Source organism: Eumetopias jubatus, unplaced genomic scaffold (genome assembly GCF_037043125.1).
Source record: "Eumetopias jubatus isolate StellerSeaLion01/CBP00866 unplaced genomic scaffold, mEumJub1_p1.0 scaffold_11, whole genome shotgun sequence".
NCBI classification, from domain to species: domain Eukaryota; kingdom Metazoa; phylum Chordata; class Mammalia; order Carnivora; family Otariidae; genus Eumetopias; species Eumetopias jubatus.
In genome coordinates, this window is record NW_028274817.1 from 112,435,103 (window position 1) to 112,459,022 (window position 23,920).

The window sequence follows — 23,920 nt, forward strand, 5'->3', positions numbered from 1 at the left end:
CTCTGGACCTCTAGTGACTTGTTTCAACGAACTGCTCTATTCTCAAATCAAATCAACTACCACCTGCTGGGAGATGAAAGGTGGTACATGAATCGCATATATGTGATGAACCCCATGTCAGTTCTCTATACATGGAGACGCAGCAACTGCCCTGTTACTAGTGTTTAAGGGTGTGGGCTTCACAGTGAACACACTAGGCTTCAAACCCTGGCCAGGTGACCATGGGCAAGTTAACATGAAGTCCATAAACCTCGGTTTCCTCATCCACAAAATGAGGATACTACTTGCTTCAGTGAATTGCTCTGACAAGTAAATGTAATAATAAAAGTAAAAGCCTTGGCATTGTGCCCAGCCATAATAAGTGCTACCAACAGAAAAATTACAAGCCAAGAGATCGTTTGATTCAGTCTTGATAAAAAGTATAGTTGAAATCACAGACCACAAGTTTCTGGGACAGTAAGAAGAAACTCGGGAGTGAAGAAGTTGGAGACATGGTGCTTTTAAGAATGCACATCACTGGGTTTTACTTCCTATCCTTTGTTTAGAGAGATAAAGTTGGAGAATATTTATATATGTTATCACACAATTTAAGTTCTTTCCCCCATTAACAATAAGACCAACTGAGTAAATGACCAAAGACAAAAGTGAGGGCCTAAAAATGGGTCGGTAAATCTGCCCCCACCCCCACCTGTTTTTGTAAATAAAGTTTTATTGGAACACAGCCATACCCATTTACATACTGCCTATGCTGCTTTTGCGCTACAATGGCAGAGACCCTATGGCCCACAGAGCTTCAGTTATTTACTATCTGGCAGAAAAAAAAAAAAAGTTTGCCAACCTCCTACTCTAAAACATGAAGAAATACTTCATCTTTCTTTCTCCATCACACTGAGCAGGAGGCAGACATCTCTTTCCATCCTCCCAAACCACCAAGTGAGTGTCTAGCAATGTGCAAAGGTGACAACACAACACTCCAGTATGAAAGAAACCAGTTTTCAAAAGGCCAGGAGGGAAAAAAGCTTTATAAATAGGAAAAAAAAAAAAAAGACTATCATCATTAAGTAACAGGATTTGCCCTGCTTTAACATTACTTTCTGTCCCTTAAACTGCTTTCAACTTCAAAGGCCCATTATCCCCCATTTGAAATCAAATGAGTCTTTACAAAGAAGGAACTAACATGGAGCTGCTTGCTGTACAAAAGGAGGGACCACAATGCTCAAGATGGGGACAGCGTGGTAATCACATCAGTCAGTGCAAAATTTGCATTTTATTAAAGACATTTGGGAAGATCCATTCAAAAATACATTGTGCTCAGTAAAAATTAACCATTTCATGCTGATAATTAAGGTTACCACGGAATAGATATTTGTATAATATTTACAGCAACAATAGAAATTTTACAGAAGTTTAGAATGGAATACATGCCAGAAAAAACTTGATAAGATGTACCAACACATGATACAAAGAGTTATATAAACACTTTACAAATGGTTCATAAGTAGCTTGTGAGGAATTTAAATATTCAACACTTTAAATTCAGTTTGGATTCAAAAATTAAAAAGGTTAACACCACATCACACCCTTGCCACAGTAAAAAGTATGGAATTACACTCTGTATTATGGATTATAAAGTCTGTGCAATTAAGAATTTCCACTGATTCTTCATCTACCACAAATTTGGATGTTACATCATTCTGGCTTATCCATATTTTTAATTTCATGCATGAGTAGGGTTCTCAAAATCACCCTGCCCTGTGTCTTCCCAGATACCCCTTTTGAACTTCCTAGAGATTGAAGAAGCTCAGAACAGTCTTCTAAGTATATACGGAATAACTACCTGAATTCGAAATGGCACAAAGCAATTCTTGGAGATAGGAATTAGGGGCAACTATTTTGTTTGGTTTTATCGTTTCTGTTAATCAATCCAAGTTTACAGTGAAAATTCACTTCTTGTAATCATAACTTACCCCTCCAGCCTGACTCAATCAGTGACCAAGGAGGAAATAAGGAGAGGGAAATAGACTGAGATGACTATACTCAATTGTATATCTCTAGTGAAAATGGATTTTATACAAGCTTTGCTTTCCATTTTGGAAAATCTAAGCCATGGTGGAGAACTTAAAAGTTCTCCAAGAGAAAAAGCATCATTTTTTTTTTCCTTGAAACTCTGAATGCTTTGTAACTAGAGCTTTTGACAACTCTGGCGATAAACACTTTAATCCCCCAACAGGGACAAAAGTCAAGGCATCTACCTTTTCTATTCCTGGGTTTCGTCTGATTAGCCCTGAAGCAGAGCACTAGGACAAGCTTGTCTATGCCTGAAATGAATCAGATCAGGCTTTTGGGAGAGTAAAATCCCAAACCAAAGAAGTCCTGAGGAAATCTTAGCAGTCTGTCAAAACGGAAGGGATGGAGGAACGGATAAGGCCTCTTTCTCCCTGATACTCTGTGCTGGAAGAGTAACGAACAAGGCAACTTCTAATCTGCATACAACATGGAAACCGATTTTTTTTAAGATTCCAAAGGAGGATCAAAATATGACCCAAGGATCAAATGGGGTTCAGAGAGCTTAACCTTGTGGGTAATGAAGGGCCTTAGAAGTGAAACCAGTTTCACTGCTGCAGTTCTCTGGCCCTAGAAATCCAACGTGCAGACTACTACAAATTTTTTCTGGCAAAACAAAAGACACACCTCCCTCAAATTTGGGAGTAAACAGTTATTGAATGAAGATACAATGTAGGTCATGATCATCTTTAATATCCTATAGGAAATACACAGAAAGGTGGGCCAGTGCCTGGAGTGGAGAAAGGTGGAGTCAGGACCAGGCCTAAAGCTGATGAATTAACAAAGCACTAAGGGAAATGAATATTCACGGAGTAACTGACTTGGCACAAGTCTATGATCTTTTATAGTACATTCAATTAAAAAAGAATAGAATAGAATAGGGCAGCAGGCCCAGAGTTTCCTCGCCACCTTACTTCTACCACATTGTGTGTATACAGACAGACGAGGGGCTCGTCCTGTCACGGCTTCATTTTCTTGCATTTACTCATGGTTTCGAAGACAGAATTTTTTACCCAGCTGATGAATCGGACCTCAAGATATTCTATATTTCAGCTGGTTAAGATACAAAATGAAGGAATCAGAACCACTTACAAGGTTTTGTTTTTGTAAGATGGTTCTTTAAGTCTCTGAGAGAAACTTCTTGTGAGATTCTGGCCCTGGAGATTAGCAGCAGGATGCTTTCCTGCAGCCCCTTTTAAAGAAACCATTTTTTAAAAAGCGTAAATCCATTTTCTCTGCCTACACACTTTAATAGTGATGAACTGAAGGAGGCAAGGAAATATTTCAATATGTTCTGACTTGGTTCAGTGTATCATACCATATCCTCAGCTCACAAAAGTATGAGTCTGTGGATCTCAGTGCTCACATGGAGCTCAATATCCCACTACAATGTAGGAGGTAACGAACTTCTAGATATAAAAGCAGTGCTCTCCAGAAAAAATGTTGTGACCAGGAGAGAATATGCAGATTTCTGAGTCCCAGCTGAACTCTGGGAGTAAGTCGCAATGAGCGATTGCCCTTGCTGCAAGTTGGGTCACCACCAGGACCTAGGTGAACAGAAATGGACACAGCCTTCTACACACTTGAAAAGTAATCCTCTGGCCTTTAAAAAAAGTTGTACACTTATTGAGTCATTCTCAATACATAGCTAGAAGAAAATAAATGGCTTTTTTCCTTATTTACTCTAAAAACTAGTTTAAGAAGTGAGGATACTATGACGTTAACTAAGATAAGGGGTGCTGGGAAGGGAAAATGGGATAGCATTTCCTAGTGAAGTCCACTAATTTTCAGATTAGGAACATGCTAAACTGGCTAACTCTACAACCACAACATACTTTATAATACAGGACGTGACTAGAAACTAACCAGCACAGCTCTGAGCTTAGAATTAAAGTACAACTGCATATGGCAAATCTTAAAGCAGGTTTTAAAACAGATTTAACCAAAGCGTACAGCACAAACACTCCTATAACAGCCACATCACAACCACCAGGAGAGAGTTTTTTTGCTTCTAATCGGTCTGTCATATGCCAATATTTGTAAAGAGCTATTAAATGCCTTGAATAAAAGACAATGACATTTTCCTTTGGGAGATACAGCTAGAAGCCATGGATGCCTTTGAGCAGTTGGTAAAAATCATGCCAATCTGCCAGGCTGCTGCTTGCTTCTAAATATAAGCCTCATGGCTCTATGCAAGATTTTCTCAAGATGCTGACCTAGAATTTAAGTACTCAAACACCTATAAAGCCACTCTGGTCTCCTCCCAAAGGATGCACCTTGTAGCAGGCCCAAGACAATGAAAACAAACAGGATTCCAGGGATTCAAAAAAAGTGGTAGAAGATTCTTGCAGAGAGTGAGATACTGCAGAATTCACACCCGCAGTCTCTCCAGTAGCCTGGAGAGAACAAGGACAAAGCCAAGCTCTGCAGAGCAGTGGGCTTGGAATCCGGTAGAGCGGGGTTTCTCAACCTCACCGTGAGTGACATTTGAGGCTGGATCATTCTTTGTGGGGGGATCCTGTGTTGGCAGGAGGTTCAGCAGCATCCCTGGCCTCTACCCACTAGATGCCAGGAGCTCCCCCACCACTCCCAGTTATAACAACCAACTATGTCTCCTGATGTTGCCAGATGTCCCAGGGAGGCAGAATTGGCCCTGACTGAGAACCACTGCTACAGAGACAGCGCACTTGAGCTCCTTAGCGTGGAACACTTTTGATCTTGGGCTCTGAAGAGGCTAACCCTCAGACTGAGACCAAGCAGGTTCAGTAAAAGTCCATTCAGAACTTCTGAGAAGAAGAAGGAGGATGGTGGTAAAGCGCAAGTAGAAAAACAGAGAAGCAGAGTTTCTTTTCAAAAGGAGATCAGCAATACTTCCATGAAACAAAGTAATTCATAAGCCTTCATTCAGTGGTATTTTATCCATTAGGAAGTTAGGGCAGAGAGCAGAATATGAACATCCTAAATTTCTCTTCCTAAAGAAAATGCAGACTTTTGTGACTTTAAATCAAATCCTTCTTATCATGGATGGCGATTTTTGTGAGGTCAATGATTCATCTACCAGAGGAAAACAACAGTTAAAAGCTAAGAGAGGGCCCATTAGATTTGAGAGAAAACCTGACCATTCCCCTTGGCAAGCAGGAAGAGAATTATACATGCTAGAAATGAGGATTGTGGTTCACTTATTATAGCTTACTGAGGTCAATGAAAAGTCAGAATGGACAAAAGCAGAGACGAGGATAAAAGAGCTACCTCAAAAACACTAGTTGAAAATATTGTAGATATTTTCTGGCTCAAATCTGGGAATGTACGAAAAGTATGTATTGACTCTTCATCAGTTAGGTTTACTTTTGCTCTAGGTAGAAGGCAATTATTCTAGCCCTTCTTTGAAGAACCATCATAAATATAAATGTTCTGCAAACATCTGAGATCCCAGTGTTAGCAAGGATGAAAACATGGGAAACCAGCCCCTAGGTGACAACGAGCCTCAAATGCCACAGCATGGCAATGTGACTGCGCAGTTCCTAAGCGCACAGCACAGTGAGAAGTCTTTCCGGAGGAAAAAAATGTAGTTTCTGGTTTGCAAGGAAGGGGGGATACAAGGTACAGATCTAGTATGAAAAAGAAGAGTTACACACCCTTTTAGAGTTCATCAGTATCCAGGCAAAAACTGCTAAGGGTTCACATCACTTATATAACTGAGCAGCTTGCCTGGGAAAAGCCAGAATTCAGAGCTACTTGAACAGTACTGAACTGGTGAAAGAAACAAGATATAAAAAGAACCAAAGAGCATGCAAACTATTGGTTTGAATCAAACTGTTTTAATGATAGTACCCAGTTGAGTTTCATTTTAGTGCCTATTAACACTTATTAAAATCAAATAAAAAGCACCTTAAAATGACTTCTATATATAATCAATACACATTATAGTAGTTATATAAAAATGTAATATGCACACAATTTAAGCTTCAAAGAAACTAAGACCTTTTCTTTATAATCTTTATAATCATCAGAGCTATGATTCTCAAAATCTTGGGGGGAGGGGGAGCAGTAAGTCAGCATGTTTCAATTATCGCTGACTTGATTCAGGGGCCAATGCTCTCAGAATCCTGGGACAAGTAATAAATATTGAGAAGTTACCCCTTTGAGGGGTGGGGGTGGGTCTTTAAAAATATTATTGCTGAGACTACTTCCAAAAATCTAATTCTCTTGATAGATGGTATTGAGGTGATTTCTGTCAAGAATGGCCCAGGGACACCAGGCTGTAACCCTTGTTGGTCATAGGCGTTGATGATGCTTGAGAATAGCTTGGGAGTCGAAGGAGATCAAATGAGGGAGAGAAGTCCCGTTCTGATTGTGTGTATGTACTGATGTACATGATAACCTTGTTATAAATGGACAGTCCCAGGAAGAAAAAATGAGTATAGCAATTTCCTCTACATCTGGAATTGCTTCAGGAGCCTTTTAAATATACTGGAAAGAGCAATCACAACAACAACAACAACAAAAACATTTAGAAATAGAAATGCCACACATGGATCTCACACCCCACCAGCCAAGAGTCTCCAGTACAGTGCACAGGATTCAGGAGCATAGAGCTGGTTTGCAAGATCTACAGACAGGTGCCTCTTGCAACCTTGCCACCTAGGAATGTTCACTGGCAAATCTTTGGTCTACACTCTACACCAATGCTAAGGAGAAAAGCATATTCTCTCAACAAAGACCCATGAATAACCCTGGATCTATTCTCCCCTCAGGTGCAAGGAACGTCCCTGGGTGCGAACAGGAGCCAACTGTGAGGACAGAGACAGGACAAAGGCCTGCTAGAGTTCTCACTGGCCTAACCACCTTTCTTGCCTATGGGTTTGGGAGGAGATGCTGCATCTCATCTGCTACCAAGGATCATGTCTAGAGGCTACTGCTGGGGCCTAAAAGTTGAACATGGTTCCCACTGTTAGTCACACATAGCCACAATTCAACTCCCTTGATTAGAAGTATAATACTCACTTCATATCACAAATGTATAAAAATATGGCAGATAGTGTCATAATGATACTTTCTTTAAATGATTATATTTATAAAACAGACAGATATTTACCATATATATATATTTATATATAGAATAAAATACTCCTGATGCAATATATAAATGTTACTGTTTAGTTTTTATAGAAACTACTGTAGCTGTCCCACTGCTTCACAATGTTCCAAACAGCTCAAAATAACTTTACATTTAACATAAAAGGTATGATTAGAACAGTACAATATTAATTATAAATAAATGTTACAAATCCTATCAAATATGGAAGGTTAGAAAACAATTTAAGACTTAATTAGTTCATCTGCTAACCCTTCAAAGGGATACTCTTGGATTACAATAAACCCCACATTTAGTTTAGGCCAAAAAAAAACAAAAAACAAAAAACAAAACTGTGGTAAGGGCATCGGTCAGCATGAGTTTTTCTATCCTTTGCAGTACCAGAACACATCCTGGCTTTCCCAAGTTCAACAGGGATTGCACTAAAGCTGGAATGTACAGGGGAGAAACTGGCAAGAATGTCTTCTTCCTCAATGGCACACTCTATCCATTCTCACACAAGATCCATGGGGACTGGCGGTCCCTAAGGAACTCTTGCGGCTCTAAGATCCCTGACTAGCATTTGTGACCGTGAGGAGCCAGAGGGCTCCACACATACAATATTGCACTCACCTTCATAAAGCTGAAAATACTGGCTGACCACCCCAGCCCAGCCCATTCCCCACCCACCCACACCCTCCCATCCCCTTCCCACTGGCTTACCTAGCCCCCCACCCCCCACCCCAGCACACATTACAAGGCTGTCTCTTTTAAATCATTCAGATTTGGCATTCGAGACCGATTTGTTCTGTTATAGGGGTGCCCATTTGGCCCACTCTTGGCACCCAGTTGTTCAGAGTAAGAAGGCCCCTCTGTGGCACTCCGGGTCACAGAGGACACATGCCAACCAGAGTCCATCTGACCTGGCAGCTGGAGGGCTGGTCTGCCCTTTGGTGTGGGCTCCTGCCGGATGTTAGTGCTCCCACCAGAGGCCTGGCTCAGAGGGTGGATCCGGATTTCTGAGAAGGAATTTTTGGCTTGTTGAGTTGTTAAGGGCTGGAAGCGGGGGTCTGAGGAAGCCGGGTGATTTGAGGCTGAAGAGAGATGTAACAGCTTGCGCAGTGATTTTAACGGCTGGCTCTGAAAGAAAAGATGAGAGCGCGCATAGGACTTAATTTAGAGTAGACTCCAAGGGAGAGATGGAGCACAGATCTGAGATGACTGCATGTAGCCTGCAGGGCAGGCACAGGGGAGGAGGGGCTAAGTCTAGCCTTATCTGTCCTTTTGTTCTTTTTCAGACAAGATCGAAGTTATTTAGCTTTAATGAAAAAGCCTAGAAATCTAGATAAGAAATCTAGAGCTGGTGTGGTGGCTGATCAAAGGCTTAGGTACCTGCAATCTGATGGCATCCCACCTTTACATGGGGAAGATCTCATGCCTCAGCCAGCAGGAAGCAGCAAAAGGAATATGCCTCTCCCTTTTTGCGAAGACTTCCCAACAGCTCCACATAAACCTGCCACTTATTTTTCACCAGCCAGGACTCAGCCATTCAACCCTAATCTAGCGGCAAGAGAAAACTGAAGAAATGCAGTTTCATTTAGGTAGCAATACACTCAGCGAAAAACTGCATATCCCCCTTCTATTCTGATCGCCCCAATTTTCCCTCTTCCTTGATATTATAAAATCTAAATGTTCCCTTTCTGCACTTTTACTTTTTTGGGGGTGGGGGGAAGGTCTGAGCACTGAAAAGTGAACAAAGCAGAGAAAAACAAGCAAAAGCCTTGCAGACTGTAAAACACCATTCACTCCCAGGAGGCTTTGGATTCCTAACATGGGCTCACAGCTGCCCTGCTTGTCTGCTGTGTGGCTGGGGCCCCGACCCCACAGGTACTTTACCATGGAGGGGACTGTGCTTCAAGGCAGAAGGGAGGGTCCTGGCAGCCACCTAGCCCACACTAGGCAACTCTTCTCAGGCAACTGCTGAACCATGGGCTCCCCCACTGGTGAAAGGTGGTTCACTCCCCTCTCCTCCTCTATGTGATGTGTGATGAGGCTTACCATCAGAAGAGGCATGTGAAAGCACCCTGAAATTCAAGGCCCTCAACGGGGACCCTGCACTGAGGATGTAGCCCTAGCCTTGGGCTAGGGTAGCCTCTGGCTACCAATCTTTAAGAGCCATCCGTTTAAGGGCTTGGCAAAGTTTTAAAAAAATGTTGATGATCTCAAGGAATACTACAAGATTTGAAGGATCAGAGCACCGAATCAAAGGGAAATTGCTTGAGAATGGACTTAGGTAGAAATTGCTCTTGAGGAAGCATCCTCCATGACTATTCCAAAGTCTGTCCATGAAAGCTTTGTGGTCCCCAGGGGAGGTGGCACAGTACAGTGTACATCCTAAGTGCTCAAAGTTATGTTTTTTGTTATTGAAACTGGAATGATAACACAATGAGACTCCTGGTGATTTTTATAGCCCTGACCACATGCAACTGTTGAGCAATTACAATAATTTGGGTCCAGCTGGAGATGTAAAGTAACATGAAAAGGGCTTCTTAGCAAAAGAAATGGCTACACAAAGAAGGTTCTAAAGCCCCATCCATACTTTTTAAAAATTTTCTATTGTTATGTTAATCACCATACATTACATCATTAGTTTTTGATGTAGTGTTCCATGATTCATTGTTTGTGTATAACACCCAGTGCTCCATGCCGAACATGCCCTCTTTAATACCCATCACCAGGCTAACCCATCCCCCCACCCCCCTCCCCTCTAGAACCCTCAGTTTGTTTTTCCCCATACTCTTTTATATAAAACTGGGAAGAGAACATCAGGCCCTCACTCAGAGCCTTGTGCTCTTAGTTCAGATACATATCCAATAACTTGGATATCTGGTTCTCTGTACCCTTTCTATCACCTTCCCTCCCCTTAGCCTACATTATGTTAGAAGCAGAAAACATAAATGGTTGGGCAAATACAAGTGAAATTTGGGAATTCCTGTCAGTGGTTCTAAGTAACAGTTAAAGAAAGTAAACAACAAACCTATAAAAATAGACCCTCTTCCTCCAAAATCACAGAAATCTGTGGCCATCTATAGGTATAAGCAATCCTAGAGTTTCAAAAGCTCATGAGGGTTATCAGAAATTACAGTTATTTATAAGATTTCCTCTCTCTCCTAGGATGTGTAGTATTTATGGGCTGGGACCACGTCTTACTTATTCCCCTTACACCCCTCTGACACCCACCCCCCTGCCCTACTCCACTCGGGGCTAGGTGAAGGCTAATGGAAGCTCACTTCTTTTCCCATTAGGACATGGGGCACTGAAACAAGATTCATCTGGACTCCCAAGATGCATCTGCTATTCACAGTGAGGGTATAATCTGAGGAGACTCAGTCTTGTTGTAACACTGAGAGGCTAAATTCCTCAACTTTGCCCTCCTCTCAAGCGAGATAGTCACTGCAGAGTCTAAGAATCTAGGAGTGTTACAGGCACCACTCACTTGGGTCTGTAGATCAGAGATCTTCTCAGGACGCCACTCCTTTGGTCTGCTGCTCGGGGTGCTAGCAGAGTGAATGGCTTTCTGTAATGTCAGCAGATCGGGGCCGTCAGAATTGGGCACCTAGAGCAGAATATGGGCAAGGATTCAATAAGAACCCTAATAAGCCTTACTAAGATATGCAACCACACCCAAGAGGAGAACAAAAGCAAATCAAAGGAAACCAAACCTCTACCCCACCCCCTCAGTAAAAAAGGAAACCAAAACTCTCCCAGTGTTCACAATGCAAGTGATGCCAGTTAAATTCTGCTGCCCTCTTAATAATTTTCCCTGCATTAGGAAAAATTGGCAGATGTCATGCAGCTTTGTTAAAACCTCAACCATTAAAGCATTCCCATGCTGTTAGTTTTAGTCGCTGTAAGAGAGAGCAGTTAAATTGGGCTGTACCAGAAATTGCTGTCGTATCCTCATTCCATATTGCAGTTAGGTTATGAACCAGTTCAATAAAACAAAAATTTGCTCCTGCTGGGAAAATGATCCAAACACTGTATTTGGTGGTGCCCAAAGAAATCTAGCAGGCTTTCAAGGATACTGAAGTGGGAAAAGTATGGTTTGAATCATATTCCCAAGACACTGCCCAGGAAATCTGGGTCTAGCATTACACGCTATAAAAATCCTGGAAATTTGTGCCACAAACTCCAGATGAATGCAGTTGGTCCATTCACCGATTTTGGTGAACACAGAATAATGCCAAATGCCAAGCAAAAGCCCTGGCTTTATACTAAGTGACCAGCAAAAGCTACAGCCAGGCAAGGAAAAAGCAAATTACCAACTAAGAAAAGTGGAGCCTGCTGGCTCACTCAATTTGGTCAATTCAACTTGGTTTCAAAGAACAAACTGCCAACCAAGTGTTAAGAGACTTTGTGAGCCAAATGAAAAGACACTGTTAATTGTAAACGTTAATCAAATTCTTTACAGAAAATAAGGGATTTTATGAATGCTGTCTGCCCACAAGTGGCTAACCAGACAACCCAAACTAGCCTTTCACTAGTTTGTTTAGTAGCCTTTTATGCTTCAACTTCCCTAACTGATTCACAAAATCCAGAATGGCAAAGAATTGATATTTCAGTAACTTTATGGAACTGGCTCAGGTACTTAACTAGCACAAAGAGAATATGACCCCATGAAAATACAAGACATGCTGTGGTCATCAGTAAAACAAGTTTACTGGAGCAATGTGCAGGGCTACCGTACGTAAAAATGGGTACCATGGGTGGAGTGACTACAGGAAGCTTTTTCAAAGAAGAACTATGCTTTAAATGATTCTTTGAATTAAAAAGAGGAAAGAGGGATTTCTTGATGCTTGGATTCTCCCCGTTGGTGGAATCTGTCTGCAATATAAGATACAAATAAACTAATTGCAAAAAAAAAGAAAGAAAGAAAAAGAAAGAAAGAAAGAAAGAAAGAAAGAAAGAAAGAAAGAAAGAAAGAAAGAAAAGAAAGAAAAGAAAAGAAAGAAGGAAGAGAAAGAAAAAAGGGTATTCTTACTGAAACTCCTAGCCCTTGGGAGCCCTGATACTGTTCAATATTAACAGTCACTTAAGGAATCTCTGTGCTGTGTGTGCACCTAGAGGAGTTCTGTGTCATTTCTCACCTGGACACGAAGATGCCAACAAAGTAAATTCAAAACCTGCAAAAACTTCAGTGTATAAAAAGAACATGTGGTCATGATCCTTACCTATAATAGGAATGCCTAGAAACCTACACACATCTAGTCACACTGAGCTTACAAAACATTTAAGGATTTATTTATTATCAGGAGTAAGATTATTATAAAGAATTTTGTTTAAAGAGCTACTGATGAATTTCAATCTTTTCCTAATTGCTAGCGAGGACCTCAGCAACTAAATAATTGACCATGTGATCTGCCTATGGCAGAGAGGGGGAGAAGAAGATATAGCAAACCCTTTTGAACATGGTCAACTCTTGAACCAGAAAACATCACTTGGTCTACCATCATGGAAGAAGCCTGGTTCTATGCTATTAAAGAAATACTCACTCCATGGAAAATATGTGGCACCATTCAGAATACAGGTTTTCAAAGTGAAAAAACAGAAAGTTCAATCTTTAAATTGACGCATGATTACCAATTGAGATACTAACTAACTAGGGTACAATTACCAAGTTGGCAAAGTCACCATATGCTCTGAGGGCTTATGTAACTCTGGATATGGAACTGAAGCCAGATTTCCCAAGGCGGCTTCCAGATTTGCTTGAGTCAAAGCAGGCACCTTTGCAATACAGAATTATTTTTTGGCACCACTTTTCTCTGTTTTGGATAGCTCAATTGTTAGAGAACTAGAATATGTATGAAGGTATTCAGATCACCTTGTATGAAGCCATTCAATTAAGATGGCCCATTGAAGGTTCCTGTTCCCACAATGGGATCTCAGGGAAGAGTTTAACTTACATCACTAAGGAGGCCACAGGAGAGTTCCCAGGAGTCAGTGGCCAGAGGCTCTCTACCAGAGGTGGGCCTGTGGCAGGGACTGAGCCTGGGCCTGCTATTTAGGAGAACCCACCTCTAGTTCTCCCGACTGATTGTGCGACTTTGGGCAGGTCACAACTTGCATAAGCAGTCCTCTATCGGTGAAATAAAGGTGTTAAACTAGATTTAGGAGCCAGTGAGGTTTAAAAATGTCCTATTTCTCTACATGCATTTCTTTCTTTCTTTCCTTCCTTCCTTTTTTTCTTTTTGAGTTTTATGCAAAGACCACAAAGCTTTAAATCTTTCAAAGCTGGTTTACCTAGTTTCCTTTTGCTGAGTTCTAGAAAGTGAAAAAAAGGTAACTTTAATTCTGTTTCAATGCTCACTTGAAGGAGGCAGAGCTGACGTCATGCTAGGCTTAGGAGCCTGAGGTCTGGCAGAATACAGAGGGCTCTTTGGAAATCTTATTCTACAAACCAAAGTCCTTAAAAAAAATTTTCTTCTGGGGTGGCTGGGTGGCTCAGTTGGTTGGGCGTCTGACTCTTGATTTTGGCTCAGGTCATGATCTCAGGGTTGTTGAGATCGAGCTCCGCTTTGGGCTCTACACTGGTTGTGGAGCCTGGTTGGGGTTCTCTCTCTCCCTGTGCGCCCCCTCTCTCTCAAAAAAATTCTTTTTCTTTTAATTAAAAAATGCAGAGGCACAACTTTTGATTTGGAAGGCTTAAAGCATTGTGGCCTATATAGAGATATTTTGCAGTTACTTTACATATCGAAAATGAAATGTATAAAAACCTTTAAAAAGTTTGAGTGGAGAGGATGTTAGAGAATAATTATTTTCCTATTTGCCCTAACCTATACTATTTAAAAATCTAAAATTTGAACCAGATCCTGAATAACAAGAGTTAGTCAACGTGTATACACTCAACTCAGGCCATGGTGAGCCAGGGGCTTTAGGTTTAATGTTAGTCTAATGCAGACAGACATCAAAAGCCAAATCTATACACAAAACACCTTCAATTCCTTGGTTCCTGCTACTTTCTTCCACTTAATTACCCCACAGTGGCTACAGACCTGAGGTTAAGAACAAGAACAAAAACCTCAAAATAAAAATAACAGGGGTTAGGAGAGGTAGTCTATGCTCAATGTTCATGATGGATAAATATGTTCTACAATGATTAAAGTTTTATTGTATTAGCATTTTAAATATTTTAAGCTTCTCCACTTTAAATAAATCAGGTCTATTTTGTTTATCCAGTCTAAATAACAAATGTAGCAATATTTGATTGAGTGGCATTTTGATTTGACATTTTGCTTTATGTGAATTTCAGGTAGAGATATAGGCAGTTTTTCTTTTTTTTAAACATGAATGTTTCAGGAAATATTATGCAGCCATTAAGATGAAGATAATAAGATCTGTGTAGTAACATATATTATATGTATGTGTGATTGACAGATATACTATTAAAGGTCAGAATACAAAACTGTACAAGGATTACTATTATTTAAAACAAACTAAAAAACCACCTTCTTTCTACAAACATATGCATAGACTAAAAAGCTAGGAGGAAATATACCAAAATCCTAATGCTAGGTGTAACAGGGTGGTCAGATCAGTGTGACAGGGTGATCAGATTAGAAATGATCATTTTTTCTTCAGTTTTTCTATAATGAAACACATCAATTTAACAAATATGCGAGTGAAAGAATAATCTAGAAACGTAATCTAGGAAGGTCTTTATTAATATTTCTAGAACATCTGTGATCCTCACTTTGGGTATTACATTCTTTGCTACTATCATCTATCTCATCTTTACTTACCACTGAGTCATAATCCTAGAATCTTTTTTCCTTTTTAAATAAATGAGAGTCAATCATGTATGAAGGAGAAATAGAAACAAAAGCATTTAAAATAGCCGACTCAACATTGTCTGGCCTTGAAAGTACCATAAAGCAAAGAGGGAAGCAGGCCTCACGTGGGTGAAGAAGCTCCTGCTGGCCTAGAGGCCTGGCTTTCCCATGTTTCCTCACGTCACTAACCAGCAGAATCCTTGCTTGGGTGGTTCAGTGATATGATGTGCATGGTTCCATGGAGCCAAACCTTGGTTGAGGCAGAGGGCTCCCAGGAGATAAGACTCGTTCCAATTCACAGTTCAGTCCCAAGATAAACATGTCTTCCTACTAAAGCAAGCCCTGAAATGTCAAATACTATTCTCCTCTCTGTGATTATGCAGCCCAGAAATGCACTTGTCAACATGGCAACTGGAAAACCAGCCAGGGAAGAATAATGAATGATGGTTAGTTATAAATTTCAAGATTTAAGCACACACCAAAACCATTTCCTAAGTTTTCACACATCTTTAACCCCCAAAGAAAAATAAATCCTGCAGCTTCATAGTTTTTACATGAATATAAATCCACATGGATATTTATTGAGAGAGGTTAGTGTTCTCTCTCATCCAAATTAAATTTCTTCTATTCCTGGAGATTCTGTGGAATCTAGAAAAGGCTCTGTGAGAGGAGGATAGTTGTATAGAATTTAGAAAGACACATATACAATGTATGCATGTCAAATCTCAGTAAGAAAATAATTCACTTTCATTGCCATGTACAAAATGTCAAGTACCCACAGACTAATGCAGACTCATATGCCACTGTATATAGAAAGTAGCCATCTACTTACTGTTTGAGATTTCTTCTTTTTCTTTTTCATTGACCTGAAAAAACCTTGTTTCTCCTTTTCCTTGAGTTGTTCGGAATGACTAATGTTTTCAGGACTTTTCCTAAATGGGAAGACGTTTTTTATCATATTGATCTTTTAATCTTTCTCCTGCCATTCTATGACAAATACAATGAAATCTTAAAAATGCAAGAAACCAGATTCAAACAGCCATGGAAAATCAAGCACATAGGTAAAGAGGCTCTAAGAAGCACAGGAGGAACTGAATCTAATCAACCATGGTTAATGATTAGCCTTTGGCACAGGCGCACTTGAACTGGCAATTTGAGCATTATTACAAATGATCTGGTAACTGTGCTGCAGGACCATTTTCATGCTGTTGAAAACCTCAGAATTGGAGAGTCTGAAAAGCACATAGTTTAAAGGATGGATGCCTTTTTCACAACCCTCCAAGGGAAATAGCTAAAACATTTTCAATATCTTCGTTTTTCTATTTACCTTTCTAAAACCAGCTCAAGAAGTTCATTATTAGTGGTTTGCCAAGATACTGAACATAAAAACAAACAAACAAACAAACAATGGTGCTACAGAAGTGTTGTAAATAAAAGTAAAAATTGCCTCAAACTGGAAAATTCCTTTATAAAAACCTAACATCTATTTATTGAAACTGAACTGAAAAATAGATCAGGTAAGAAAAAACGTGGACAAGATGAATGCTTTAATACAAAGTACTCGTGGAAAAAAACTTATAACTGAAAATACTGACATTAAGCTTCATACCACACTGACTCCACCAGGTTTTTTTTTTTTTTTTTAAGATTTTATTTATTTATTTATTTATTTGAGAGAGAGAGAGAGAGAGAGAGAGAAACAGCATGAGAGGGGAGAGGGTCAGAGGGAGAAGCAGGCTCCCCGCTGAGCCGGGAGCCCGATGTGGGACTCAATCCCAGGATTCCGGGATCATGACCTGAGCCGAAGGCAGTCGCTTAACCAACTGAGCCACCCAGGCGCCCCTCCACCAGGTATTTTAACACAAATAGGAGGTATTAATGGACAGCAAACAGAACACCTTGGCCCTAATAAGTTGCTGACTTGTATGTTAACAAAGGCCCTGTATTACTTAATTTAATTTACAGTCTTTAAAAAGCAACTCAACTGGTGGTATTCTTCAAAAAGACACATTCCATGGGTTCTATTTTAAATTTTAATATATGACTGTGCAAAACCATTTTCTCAAATGACTGAATTCCTTCTATTAGCTATTCCCTAAAATCAAGAGTAAAACATTAAAGGTAAGAGTTCATTCATATTGGTGATTTTAGAACACATAATGGTGATGAAGTTACTATAATATCTAAGAAAATATGAACAAAGTGGCATTTTTTTTTAAGATTTTATTTATTTGACAGAGAGAGACACAGCGAAAGAAGGAACACAAGCAGGGGGAGTGGGAGAGGGAGAAGCAGGCCTCCTGTGGAGCAGGGAGCCCGATGCGGGGCTCGATCCCAGGACCCTGGGATCATGACCTGAGCCGAAGGCAGACGCTTAACGACTGAGCCACTCAGGCGCCCCGCAAAGTGGTATTCTTGATTAAATCTGTGTGGAGGCAGTAAACATCTATATAAACTGTTACAGAGCCACATGATAGAAAACACCACAAAGCTATCAAAAATAAATCATATCTTCAAAGAATTTTCAGTAATCTAAAAGAATATTTAAAATGTAATACTAAGTGAAAAACCACAAGATTCAAAACTTGCTACATAATATGAGCCTAACTGTACTTAAAAAAAAAAAAAAAAGGATGGGATGGGATGGGGTGCCTATGCAGTGCAGTTGGTTGAGCATCCGACTTTTGGTTTTGGCTCAGGTCATGATCTCAGGTCATGGGATCGAGCCCTGCGTCAGGCTCCATGCTCCGCACGGAGTCTGCTTGGGATTCTCTCTCCTTCTGCCTCTGCCCCTCCTGCTTGTGCTCTCTCTCCCTCAAATAAGTAAATCCTTAAAATAAAAAGGCATATATGTGTACACACACACACACACACACACACACATGTTTTTAAAGGCAGAAATAAAATAAAATAAAATCTTAAGAGCTATCATCTCTGGGTAGTAAGATTATTGGTGATTTATTATTTCTTCTTTTTAGTTTCAACATTAAACATGTGCTACAGACATAATAAAAAGGTTGTAGAAACCACAGAAAACTTATTTGAAAACCCAAAAACTCAAGATCTAAGACAACAAGGGAAGAGACTGAAAAAGAGAGACAGACAGATTAAAAAAACAGGAAAACATGACTCTGTGAAGGAGCAACGATCATTTCTTCTTAAGTGTCTAGCCTAAAAGTTAATGGGAATACCAAGGAAGTAAAACCTTGGGACTGTAGGCCCAAAGCGTTCCTGAAACTCATTAGGACCTGCAATTTTAAACATTATTGAGAGTTCCAAGCTCTGAAGTTATATAATACAACACAACCAATAAAAATAACTAACATGGGAACTCAGAATGATACATTTACAATTCTGAAAGCTAGAAAACTTCAGATATGATGGAATAGGTAAGAATGGAATAGTGAAAAGTTCGGTTCTAAGGAACATAGTAAAACAATGTAGTTTCCTGGAATCACAAAAGCACAACTCTCAGAATTGAAAGGAACCTCACATAGCATCTAGACCAACCAGCAATACTATTTTTAATGTCTTATAACTTACAGAAGTTAAAGAACTATTTGCTTATGATATAGCTTATGTCTTTCCATAATGGGGTCTGCACCTAACCTAGAAGCACAGCAAAGTATTCAGATTAACAGGTAGAATTTTTTTTTTTTTTAACCAATCAGAACGTAAGTCTAACAAAATCTCCAAGGTCCGCCGAGGGTCAGTAGTAAAAGTGCTCTCTGCCAATCCAGGAAATGTTTAAGGGGGACACGTTCATCATGACTACAAGCTCAGGATGGGAATGGACATTACTGTAAGACTACTAATGCTGGTGTGAGAGCAAGAGAAGTCTTGAGACACTAATCCTAGGAGGAACAGATCTGGGATGGGAAGAAGTCTCTATCCAGTAAGATGGAAATGAGGGGGACCGGTGAGAACGGTAATGAATGAGAAACAGCAGGAGGACAAAAAGCCCAGGGTTTGCAGTCCCTTGTGAGCACAAAATGCAGGGAAGATAAATCAGAGACCTCTGCAGGGTCTTTTCAGAGACACTGGGTAAACCAGAGCCCAGGGAAAGGAGGAATGATGAGGAAAACATCTTCAGACTGAGACTGAACGAAGGTAATGGGGCCAAGATTCAGGTAGGGAAAGATCCCAGAGACCAAAACAAAAAGGGAAATAAATTACCCTTGAACTAGAAAGATGAAAGCTATGAGTGAAACGTGAGTGTGCATGTATCACAAAAGACACAAAAAGGAAGTCAGAAAAAGAGCACAAGTGGGATAGAAAGAGGGAAGGAGCTAGAGAAAGGACAAAGAGAGGGAGAGGCTACATGGAAACATACACACACAGAGAGTTAGAGAAACAGAGGGAGAAAGCCTGGAAGATAGACTCAGAGAGAGGCAGAGATGGAGAAAAGCCGGCTGGAACACAGGCACCTGAAAAGCTGTGTGTTGTACAAAAGAATAAAGACAGAGATACAATCAGTACTACACCATAATTTATCTCATTTGTGAATTCTGGACCCTATGATTCTACCTGGTATAGGCAACAGATGGGTCCAAGAGGAGCAGCACAAGAGAAGGGCAAATGGGTGATCACATCCATCTCGGGTACAGGACCTTTGAGAAGGACCACCAGCTAGCAGCTGGGGTTGGGGTGGGGACCTCCCCCTACTCTGACATCCTCTACTGTAACAGCTGTTTTATAAAGGGTCAAGAGGAAAGAGAGAATTCAAGACTTCCTTAAAAAAGGAAGGAATTAAAGTTGACTGAATGGAAGTCAACCAACATTTATGGAATACTGTGTATGTGGTGGGCCTGGTGTTAGAGGTGTTGGGGCTAGAGAGAAAAATAAAACAAGGAGTGTGACCTCAAGCTGCTCACAGACTCAAGGTGGGATACCCACAGGTTCGACAGAAGGTCAGATCCTGGTGCTTCAGTACAGTAGTGTGACACTTTCCCTGCTACCCCCCTCCCCTGGCCATGGGACTAAACCAGTCAGCTGATGTCTGAGAAGAAAGCAATCAGCAAACAATTTTGTGAGTTATGGTGGCAAGCAATAACGGATGCCAATATATTCATAACTTAACCAGAAGAAAAAGCCTGGGGCTGTGCAAGCAGTGACAGCAATCCTTCACTTAACTTAATTACTGGGATTCCTACAAACGTATTTTATATACTTTGCCTTTTTAAGGAAAGTAAGAATAGCCTGTTTTAGAAATCTATATGCTTCGTGGATATCTATTCTACATATGAAACCATGAGGGCCAGAAATCATATTCCTACTGGGAGCCTGAGAAAAGGCAAAAAATACCCCTCTCCTCTCCCTGGCTATTATTTCGGATCTTTCTCCCTCTTCACACTGTATTGTTACCTGGGATTACTTCTTGCCTGACAACCTCAGTGCCAACTGCTAAAACTGTGCATAAGAGTAAACAGGCTTAGGGGTGGTTCAGTCAGTTGAGCATCCAAATCTTGATTTTGGCTTAGGTCATGACCTCAGGGTCATGAGATGGAGCGCCATTTTGGGCTCCGCACTCAGCGTAGAGTCTGCTAGAGATTCTCTCTCCATCTCCTCCCCACCCGTCTCCCTGCTTGTGCACATGCATTCTCTCTCTCTCTAGAATAATTAAATAAAATCTAAAAAAAAAAAAAAAAAAAAAAAGAGTAAATAGGCTTTTAGGGAGGGTGGAGGTGTTTTCCCATTAGTAAAGATGAATCTGACTGCATTAACTCTGTTTTTTGTTCTGAGATATTCTGGCTTATCTCCCAGTTCTTAACTGGATTCTGGAGAGCTGAGATGGCCAGAATAACCACTCTGGATATTATACTACAATATCTTTATCTATTAAATATGATTTAGTAAGTCGATCTTTCCATTCCAAGAAATATGTACACTGTACAAATATTCTCATCCCAAAAGAAATGGGAAGCACCACTATCAAGGAGAAACAGACTGCCCTTAGTCAAGTGATAATTTAGGAAGAGCGACTCACTATGTTACCACAGCAAGACTTGTTCACGTTTTTGTACATTATCAAGCTGCATTTCTCTCGAATATACACAATACGGTGAACCAATGAGATCTCTTGCTCAAGAAAAAAAAATCAAGATAAGTCAAGCTCAATGAATGACTTAGACTAAGTTAGATGTGATGCTCAAAGGAGAAGTATCATAGCAGCATTAACATGAGGGGCAGTGGGAACAAAAGGCTACTGTAATTCCAACTGGTAATTCTGAAACCCTCTCAAGCTTCATCACAGCAATATCAGAGTAGGGATGACTCGACGACGGCTTGTCTAAAGTCTAAAGTTCAACATCCCAATTATGCCTCTAATTCTTTAAAAAAAACAACAACAACAACAAAAAACAAACAACTGTTTTCAGGTTTCTACATATACCTGGTCTAAACAAGCTCTACTCAAACTGCCTATTGAAAAGACAAAAACAATATGTTGTTAATACTACCTATCCCGCATCTGGATTTAGTTTTGATCTGACCTACCTAATTTTGATGGAACTATGTTAATCTGTAATTGATTCTCTTTTAAACCATCACCACTCCATTATGCAATGTCCAATAGGAAAAACAATTTCTTCTATACTTCCTTAGTCTCACAATTGAGACACTATTCGCATGGCTTATCAAAGTCTCACCTAAAAACTATCAAAGCCGGTAACTACACGTTGTACCTGTGCTCCCAGGTTAATGTATAGGAGAGCTGGTCTATAGTCACATGGAAAAGGAATGCAGCAAAGTTTCTCAGCAAAGGAAGTGGAGGGGAGACATGTGACAAGTCATACTGAAGTCAGAAGACATCATCCGTAGTAAAAATTGCCGCAGCTAACAGTAACAAGTCACAGTGTGCCAGGCACTGCTCTGGGTGCTTTTGATGTTTTCCCTCATTTAACGATCACATTAATCCTGTGAGGGAGGTAGTATTCTTAGGCCTGTTTTTACAGATGAGGAAACTGAGGGGCAAAGGTTAAAGTCACACAGACAGAAGGTGACATTCATCAAGATGTCCTATTTCCAGAGTCCAACCTCTTAGTTACTAATGTTAAAACTCTCATTTAATAAATAAGGCAATGGATGTAAACTGTGCTTAGGAAAATATTTATATCTTTAAAAACATTGTCTTTACTACTATTTTAAAAATAATGAAGTTATTTTTACCATAGGGCACAAAAGCACTAAAACCTTGATTCAATCCTGCCAAAAGGGTGAAAGATGCACAACCACACAGGGTCAAGAGTACTTACTGACTAACCTAAGACCTTTCTGTGACTTCCAGCAATAAACACCAGAGTTGGAATCTGACAGAATGGCCGTATTCTTAAATTCGCAATGTTACGGTGACGTACCATTTTATTCCAAGTAGAGAACTTAGTAGTTTCACAAAGTACACATAATCATCCCTCACATCTAGATTCTGGGCAGTCTCTTTGAGCAGCTGAGAGTATCAAGTCTATGTTATTATTTTTTTTAAAAAGGTCCTTACTCCCTAGGCAGATCTGCTGATGAGACTTAATACTTGATATAACTCTCCTTAAATTTTTAATACATATGACGCAAAGAAGACAAAAGGATAAGCAAAGCTGGCACATCATTTTAGCCTCTGACTACCAGTATGTTTTTTTGTGGTAGCATAAAGGGTGTCCCTCCATTTCTTTCCTTTCACCCTGAATGCAAGTCAGGTGGCACAGAGGTGAAAAACATAAGCTTTGGAGTCAGACCCCATGTAGGGCTAGATCCTGGCTCCCCTCTCCCTGCTAAGGGCTGCCCAGCACCAGGCAAGTGCTCTCCCTTTTGGAGGCTGCGGCTTCCTCATCTGTGGAATGGGAGCTGCCCCCACCCCAAAGGCTGACCGTGAGAACCAAGTGAGCCAGCGCACACAAAGTGCTAAATAAAGTGTCTCTCTGTGATACAATAACAAAAGAGACAGTGAAAGACTGCATTCCTATCAGAAGAATGCAATGGAAGATATGTGCGATATGAGGCATTTAGTGACCCAGCAGATTTTTTCTTCTTTTACATGATATTTAATACAAATGCTGAACTTGAAATAAACCATTACAAATAATGACAAATCAGTTTCCTTATCAACAATCTCGCTTGAGAAAGCAAGCAAGCTAAAAAGTGTATCCAGAATTCTTTGAAATCTCGAATCTACAATTAGAAAAGAGGAGAGTAAAAACAAATCAAAATACTCACCATGGATCGAATGCTGGTTGTCTTTTTGAGTGGTTGGTTCCAGAACTGCTCTCTGATGGTAGGGAAGAAACTCTGGTTGATACATTATTTTCATGGAAAGAATTGTCTGGACGAGGAGATGGCACTGAATAAAGAAAAAGTCAGTCACCGATGTACTTTTTTGGCTGAAGCAGTTCTTACCTGATTCTACTGCATTTTCTCTCACACAAATAAAACAAACAAGTAAATCAAAACGCTCCTCTGCCCTTTATATAACGTTTGTGTTTTCTGAGAGTGGAGGCATTCCAGGGAACATTCTCCCGCCCCCCACTGATTATAACATGAATTTGCAAGGGTCAGTTAACATTAGGCAATATATATTCAAAACACAAATTGACCTGTCAGCTGATTAAATGAAGAACATTGTAGAACATTTAAAAGTATGAATGGGATAGCCCCCCTTCACTGTTTTGGCATTCTCTGAAACTGAAGCTTTCTGACATCAGAGACTCAACTATGCAAAATCTATTCTCAGACTGAAGTGACTCTTAATAATGTGTGCTAGAATATACTAACTGTGCTTTAAGCCTTACACTTGGGAGGCAGAGTCAATTTTGTATTTTTTAAACTACATTCCAAAGAAATTCAGTTATTTGCAAAAAATACTATTTTTCTCTAAGTTCTCAGTCCAGGAAAGAACAGAAAGGCAAACCACAACATATGTGGGTAAATACCTTCTTGCCCTTTGTTGGGGTGGGGTGGGGGCTGT

At 40.2% G+C, this 23,920-nt stretch overlaps 1 protein-coding gene across 1 annotated transcript in view; it reads right to left on the minus strand.

Annotated features, from left to right (window-relative positions):
• Window positions 1–7,891: 7,891 nt before the first annotated feature.
• Window positions 7,892–23,920, minus strand: part of CDKL5 (cyclin dependent kinase like 5) — a 200,074-nt gene continuing 184,045 nt past the window's right edge. The window contains exons 15-18 of the mRNA XM_028122611.1: window positions 23,173–23,296; window positions 15,800–15,899; window positions 10,635–10,754; window positions 7,892–8,278 (exon numbers count right to left, since the gene is read on the minus strand). Of these exons, the coding sequence (XP_027978412.1) occupies window positions 7,892–8,278; window positions 10,635–10,754; window positions 15,800–15,899; window positions 23,173–23,296 (731 nt within the window). The remainder of the gene's footprint in view (window positions 8,279–10,634; window positions 10,755–15,799; window positions 15,900–23,172; window positions 23,297–23,920) is intronic.